This window comes from Rhincodon typus, chromosome 22 (genome assembly GCF_021869965.1).
Source record: "Rhincodon typus isolate 14 chromosome 22, sRhiTyp1.1, whole genome shotgun sequence".
Classification (NCBI taxonomy): Eukaryota; Metazoa; Chordata; class Chondrichthyes; order Orectolobiformes; family Rhincodontidae; genus Rhincodon; species Rhincodon typus.
In genome coordinates, this window is record NC_063353.1 from 31,524,239 (window position 1) to 31,531,477 (window position 7,239).

The following is a 7,239-nucleotide window of genomic DNA, read 5'->3' on the forward strand; positions in this document are numbered from 1 at the left end:
ACTGTACCCCAGTGAGAGTCAGTGGGTGTGGGACTGTACTCTGGTGACAGTCAGTGTTTTTTCCAGGATTGGAAATTGGGAAAAAACTGGATTACTTGCACTAACTTTCTTTCCATACTGTTTTTCTCCCTCCAGCCCTGATTCATCTGGCTTTGAGCATGTATTTGTTAGTGAAACCCGAGGCGGACGAACAGTCATCGGATTCCACAATTGGATCCAGTTCTACCTTCAGGAAAAGCTTGGTCATGTGGTTTACAAAGGATACACCGTGAAAAATAACCGGCTCAAGGTGAGCATTACACAGGACCGAGAGGGCTCAGAGTTATAGACAGAGTCTAATCGAGGGGGTTTACATACAAAACCAGGTACCTGTTCTGAGGAAGGTTCACTGGAGCCGAAACGTTAAGTCTGTTTTCTCCTTCACAAATTCTGCCAGACCTGCTGAGCTTTTCCAGCAACTTTGTTTTTGTACCAGGTACCTGTGAATGAATTACACACTGGAATGTACTCAAGGCTATGGGATGGTGGATATTGGATGAATGGTATACTGATGGATGATTAGTTATGGACTAACAGAGACTCAGGAATAAATCACATGCTGGAATATAATCAAAGGATCCAGGTAATTTATTCACAGGATGGTTCTGAACCAGTTGTGAGTTACTGATTGTAATCAATCATGGTGTTCAGCAGACTTTATAAAAAATCTAATAAACTACTGTCATGAGTTCCAGACTGGGGGAAAGTAACAAAGTAAAATAGATGAAGTGTGCAGTTATATATGGAAGTAAGTTACACCGTGGGTTCAAACCTAGAAATTTGACATGGCTTTATTCTGTATAAATAATAAAAGACAAAGTCACTATAGTCCCATTCTCTTATTAGAGTGAGATGGCTGATGGTGAGTTTCACTTGGAGGTCACCATGTCTCAGGAGAAGGATGAGGTTGTGAAGCTGGTATCATCATGGTAACCTGAGCTGGTGCGGGAATTGACCTTGGCTGTTGGCATCATTCTGCATCACAAACCAGCTGTTCAGCCAAATGTGTCAACCATAGGTGGCTGCAGGTTCACTGAGGGGCTCAGGGTTTAATGGAGCCATTGCAGTAGATCACTCGAGGTGATTGGCCACTAACACTCTCCCTTGGCTTGTTTTACCTTTCTCACAGCTGGATGAGAACAAGCACCTGATCACGTTACATTTCAGCTGGAAAAAGGGGGTTAAGATGCGGGGCAGCTGCTTTATGGCAGTGAGCCCAGAGTTTGAGTTTGCCCTCTACATCATCATCTTCCTCAGCTCATCCAGTCAACCTCACAAGCTCCGGTTCAGTCAGTATGAGGTGGAGATAGTGTGTCACAGGAACAAATACAAGAACACAGAGACCATCTACCCCATTCTATTGCAGTATTTACCTGAAGCTTCATGACTGTGAAAATGAAGCTGAGGAACCCTGAAACCATGATAGACACATCAAGCTCCCAAAGCATTCGGACAAAGTCATTGATATTACCAGCTAACCAGCCCATTCTCCAAATCACTCACCAAAATGCTGTGATGGCCATTTGAGAAATTTAGTTTTTGAATTAAATCGATCTGATTTCTACTATTGTCCTACACTTTCTATCCTCTGTTGTTTAATTTGTTGTGCCTTAACTGGAAATAGTGCATCACCCCACTATTACACAAGCCATCACAAATCTGTAAATTATTAAGTAAGCCACCAAGATGATCAATTTACCTGATGTGATTGCTATTCAGACAAAAACAATTCACAACAGGTTTCATCACTAACAGGAAAATAATTTGATTCATTATAAAGCAGCCTTTTCTTCAACAAATAACAGAGAACAAAAACATTGCTCTGCTACAATGTGACTTAAACCATAGCCCCTTAAAATTCCAAGCAGACTCACATTTATTCACAAATAAGACAAACAAAAATAAATAGTTTGACACATATTGTGGGTAAAAAAAATAGAGTCTGGGAAAACAATGTTCTGAAGATTAAAAATCCTGACTACAATTTGGAAAGTTATTTCTCACAGTAATTTTGGTTTTAGTAATGAAGACACACTGTTTTCTGTTGATAGTTATTCTTTGGGTCAATAGTTGATCAAGTGGAATTAATAATAATCAGCTCTTTAAGTTTCTGTTTCTTTTTCGTTTTATCACCAACACAGAGAAAGAGACAGACAGTGTTCTATTTACAGTCTCTGGATGTTTCTGACTGCATTGTCCTTTTGCAAACTGCAGCTCAACCGCTCCTTGGGTTGTCATCAGGCACTTATTGCTTATTTCAAAATCTCCTTGTGCTGTCTGTCTCAATAATTGAATGATTTCCCTCACAGCTTCAAAAATAAGGTAGTCTTGTACAGCTAAATATGTGCACCACTTGTTTCTTTCAAGTTGCAAAATTCTACAGGTATTTTAGCTACACAGCAGTATCTGACACCTATTGACTAAAATGAAATATATACGATCCCATGCATGCATTCACCCTTAAACAGATGAAATGTCATTCTTAAATGCATTTCAGCATCAGCTGAACATAGCACATTTATAAGAAACCACAAACAATTACATTCTATCACCCTTACTCTGTATGATGATTTAACCAATTTCTTGTCAATTTCCTCCCAAATTCTTAAACTATTCCAACACAATCACATTCAGTATTATGTGTCCACTATTATCTTTTCAAACTATGTGAACAACTTTTGGATTAAGTGGTTAAGTGAATAAACTCCATTGAAATAATTTTGCATTTTCAGTCTTAAAATTTTCTGTAAGGGTCAAGGGTTTCTGGTTAGTATATTTCAGTGTTTCTTTGCTGCTGTGATTTATATAGATTTCAAAATGTTGAAGGGCTAATAATAATTTGCTGTAGAAGGCTTTGTTTGATAATGGTTTAATTTCTGAGAAAAGCACACCGCTAGTTTCTCTATTCTTGACTTCACCCAACAAAGGAGCAGCACTCTGAAAGCTTGCGGTTTCAAATAAACCTGTTGGATTATGACCTGATGTTGTGTGACTTCTGACTTAGTCCTTGGTAAGCCACCCTTGATTTTGCAAATTCACTCTAGGCAAATTATTACGTAGTCAACTAACTGTAATTGCTCAAAATAGGTCCTTGAATGGTTTACATGCTCTTCCCTGGTGTTGACTGTATATTATGACATTATCCAAACAAATATACAGTTAGGCATTTTAGATATGACTTGATTCAGAAATCTTTGGAATGTAGGTTTGTTTTTTTTTTAAACCTGAATGGCATGATTCCACATTGATATAACCCATTTTGTGTATCTCTTTAGATTTTGATATTAATGATAGTTGCCATTAACCCCTTCAACTGATCAATCTCAGAAAGGAATGAAGTACCACTAACCTCATTAATGAAATCTACTAACTGAAGAATTGGGTAGGAGTCTCTTTTTGTTATTGCATTTATTTTTTCTTAATCTATGCAGAATCTGGTCAAACCATCTGGTTTAGAAATTAACCCCATCAGTGAACTCCAACTGCTTTGGCTAGGTTCAATCAGGTGACTTTCTATCATGTATTGAATCTCTTCTTTAATGTTCATGTTGATCTCTCTCTGCACCTTCTCGGCAGCTGTAACACTGTATCCTGCACTCTGTTCTGTTAGAGACAAAAAAGCTGCAGATGCTGGAATCCAAGGTAGACAAAGAGGAGGCTGGAGGAACATGGCAGGCCAGGCAGCATCTGAAGGAAAGGAGCAGTCAATGTTTCGAGTATTACCCTTCTTCAGGACTGGATGTGGGGGTAGGGGGAGCTGCAGATAAAGGGTGGGGGGAGGAGTGGAGGCAGAAAGTTGGCAATAGGTGGACACTGGTGGTAGGTACGACCTGGTTGGTTGATGGGAGGGATGAATCTGGGTGGTAGCTGGAAGGGAGGGTCAGTAGGTGGAATGGAAAGGAGGAGGCAGGGCTGGAAAGGGAGCTAGGGGATGGGTGGGAAGGTTATTTGAAATTGGAGAACTCACTGTTGAATCCTTTGGGCTGTAGGGTGCCCAGGCAGAAGATAAGGTGTTGTTCTTCAAATTTGTGTTCTGTTTTACTGCAACACTGGAGGATGCTGAGGATGGACATGTCGGTGGGGGCATGGGATAGGGAGTTAAAGTGTGCAGTGACTGGGAGGTTAAGTTGGCTGTTACGGGCCAGATGGAGATGCTCGGCGAAACAGTCACCTAGTCTACGTTTGGTCTCACTGACGTAGAGAAGACCACATCGAGAGCACTGGATGCAATAGACTAGGTTGGAGGAGACGCAGGTGAAGCTCTGTCTCACCTGGAAGGACTGTTTAGGGCCCTGAATGGAGATGGTGTGTGGGCAGGTGTTGCATCTTTTACAGTTACAGGGGAAGGTACTGGGCGGGTTGGAGTGTTTGGTGGGGAGTGTGGTGTGAACTAAGGAGTGGCAAAGGGAATGGACCTTGTGGAAGGCAGAGAGGAGTGGGGAGTGGAAGATGTTCCAGGTGGTGGGGTCTAATTGGAATTGGCAGAAGTGTTTGAGGATGATACATTGGCTGTAGAGGCTGGTGGGGTGGAAAGTGAGGACAAGGGGGATCCTATCTTTATCATGTTTGGAGGAAGGGGGTAGGTATAGAGATGTGGAGTGAGGAATGGAGGAGGCACAGTCAATGAACTGCAGTTTCTGCTCTGACGAGGAGACATTCCACTCCTAAGCTTCCCAGATGTCTGCCTTTTTCAAAGAACGGCCCCCTCTGTCATCCAGACAGCTCTCCACTGAGCATCTTCTTCTCTACATCGGTGAGACCAAACATAGACTAGGTGACCGTTTTGCTAACCATCTTCGCCTGGCCTGTAATGGCCAAACGACCAGCCTAACCTCCCAGTCACGCCCATTTCAACTCCTCCCCCCCACTCTGTCTCCATCATGTCCGTCCTTGGCCTCCTGCAGTGTCACAGCGACTCACAATGCAAATTTGAAGAACAACACCTTATCTTCCGCCTGGGCACCCTGCAGCCCGATGGAAACTCAACGTTGAGTCCTATTTCAAATAACCTTCCTGCCTATCCCCCAGTTCCCCTTCTAACCCCACCTCCTTCCTTCCATTTCACCTTCTGACCCTCCAAGATTCATCCCTCCCGTCGACAAGCCAGGTCTTATCTCCTACCAGTGTGCGCACATTACCATCATTCAGCTACCACCATCCCCCCCTCCTTTATCTGCAGCTCCCTCTACTCCCACATCCAGTCCTGAAGAAGGGCAATAACCGAAATGCTGGCTTCTCCTTTCCTCCAAACGCTGCCAGGCTTGCTGTGTTCTGTTACCCTGATGCACTTTTATAGCACAATCTGCCTATAAAGCACATAAGACAACACTTTTCACTGTACTTCAGTACATGTGACAGAAATAAGTCAAATCAAAATCCATTTTTACCTGAGCTTGTTTATCTGGCTTAACTGATAAGGATGTAGTTTTAGTTGGTATTGAATACTCTACATGATCACACACAGACATTAGACATACATCAGGCCTTCATAACATAGAAACCATTTTTCAGCATTTCTGCCTGTGCTTTCCCTGAGGATCATTTTCCCAGCTTGCAGCTTTCCTGAACCAAAATTAAAACTCCCGATTTTGAATCAGAAAATTGTGGCCTCTTTTGTTTTGTTAATGTGAGTATACTGACAAATGTCTCCTTCATTGAGCCTACTGTGCTTCAGGCTGGATGAGAGCACTTCGGTCTTTACAAGTGCCATGGTTAATACCTCCTTTTGAAAAGCTATCTGCCACCCTGAAGTGGTTTCTGAGGTTAAAAACTGCAGCAAATATCATCTGGGCTCAATATTTCCCGAGATGTTGGACCTGAAAACATGTATGATGGCTGGGTTTCTGTTGAGACAGATGTCTTGAAGTTTACTAGCAGCTTTATTTAGGCTGCTATAAGATCTAAGACTTACAAATTGTCTGTGTTCTGTGCTTACTGATATTATGGCTACATTACATGACGGTAACACAACACATGGCTGATTGGGTACACATTGCACTGCCTCCAATGCATTGTGCTGTTGTAGATGAGGACTTTTCTAATAGAATGCCACATATCATGATGTCACCTAACTCTCTTAGAGATATACTGCTTTTCGAGATTTGGACTCTAAGCCATAATATGACAGGGACTGTGGGTGAGGGAGGCACTATTCCCCACGCCCTCTGAGAACATTGCCAAGCTATTGCCCTGTAGACCCTGATGTAGGGGGTGATGTGAAACCTGCTATTTTTAGTAACAGTCAAGATGAGAAATTGTGAGTAATTCTGAATTGTTCAGCTTCAGAACAGTTCCAATGCCCATTGAGAGAATCCTTTCTGTAATGTTTCTCAGTTCATTTCTTTAGTTCATTGCATCCCATTAAGATTTCATTTTAAATCAAAAGGGCATTGGATTTGGAGAAATAACTTTATATACTGTGCTTTGTTGTACTCTTGTGACCTCTGATACAATGTTATGGAGATAAAGGTTTCAGGACACTGTCCGCTTTGCACATGGCACGGGACAGCCAGCTGCACTGAAAATTGAGTTTACCGAGTCTCTCTGACCTGAGTGAGTGTGGAGTTGGGCAGGAAGCTATAGTGGGTCAGGAAGACAGCAATAAACAAGACTCACAGTGACGGTACAATGACATTTATTGTTGACTGAGAGACTTGGTCGGCACAGCCATGATGGGCTGGAACTGCAGCTCCACAAATCGAGGAACAGGATCCATTCCTGGACAGGATCCACGGAGCATCACCAGATTCTTCTAATTTAGTTGTAATTTATAGGCACAAACAAAGGGTTTCCTTGGCAAACAGTAACTGATCTCCCATTTGTTGGGAATGTCTATAAAAAGAAAAGTTAAACACAACGCTAACCGTCAGTGAATCAGCTGCTGTTTGTTTGCTGATGTCATCCTTTCTCTTTAGATAGAGAGATTGCTGATACATCAATCTGTCTGAGCCAGTGGATGGAACATTGTGCTCCTGGAGGTGGTGACCGTGCCATCAGGAATGACACTTTATTAGACGGGATGGTGTTATACCCAAATGCCACTGGCTTCTCTCTTCCTGGAATTAATTCCTGATCAGGATGGCCCATGGCTAACATTCCTGTCCCACTGCCAATGGAGGTTCCCAAATGGTAAATGAAGGAGCTGAGGCCATCGTCACTGAGGTGAACCCAGCCGCAGGGAGCCTGTTACCAAGTGGAGTT

The 7,239-nt window shown here is 42.5% G+C and overlaps 2 protein-coding genes across 2 annotated transcripts in view; one reads left to right on the plus strand and one right to left on the minus strand.

Annotated features, from left to right (window-relative positions):
* Nucleotides 1–1,426, plus strand: part of LOC109932152 (uridylate-specific endoribonuclease B-like) — a 20,711-nt gene extending 19,285 nt beyond the window's left edge. Inside the window, exons 8-9 of the mRNA XM_048609974.1 lie at nt 136–289; nt 1,169–1,426. Coding sequence (XP_048465931.1) covers nt 136–289; nt 1,169–1,426 — 412 coding nt within the window. The remainder of the gene's footprint in view (nt 1–135; nt 290–1,168) is intronic.
* Nucleotides 1,427–6,668: 5,242 nt separating this feature from the next.
* The window catches only part of LOC125485804 (lectin-like), a 45,439-nt gene continuing 44,868 nt past the window's right edge, over nt 6,669–7,239 (minus strand). Inside the window, exon 6 of the mRNA XM_048610543.1 lies at nt 6,669–6,870. Coding sequence (XP_048466500.1) covers nt 6,791–6,870 — 80 coding nt within the window. The 3' untranslated portion in view covers nt 6,669–6,790. The remainder of the gene's footprint in view (nt 6,871–7,239) is intronic.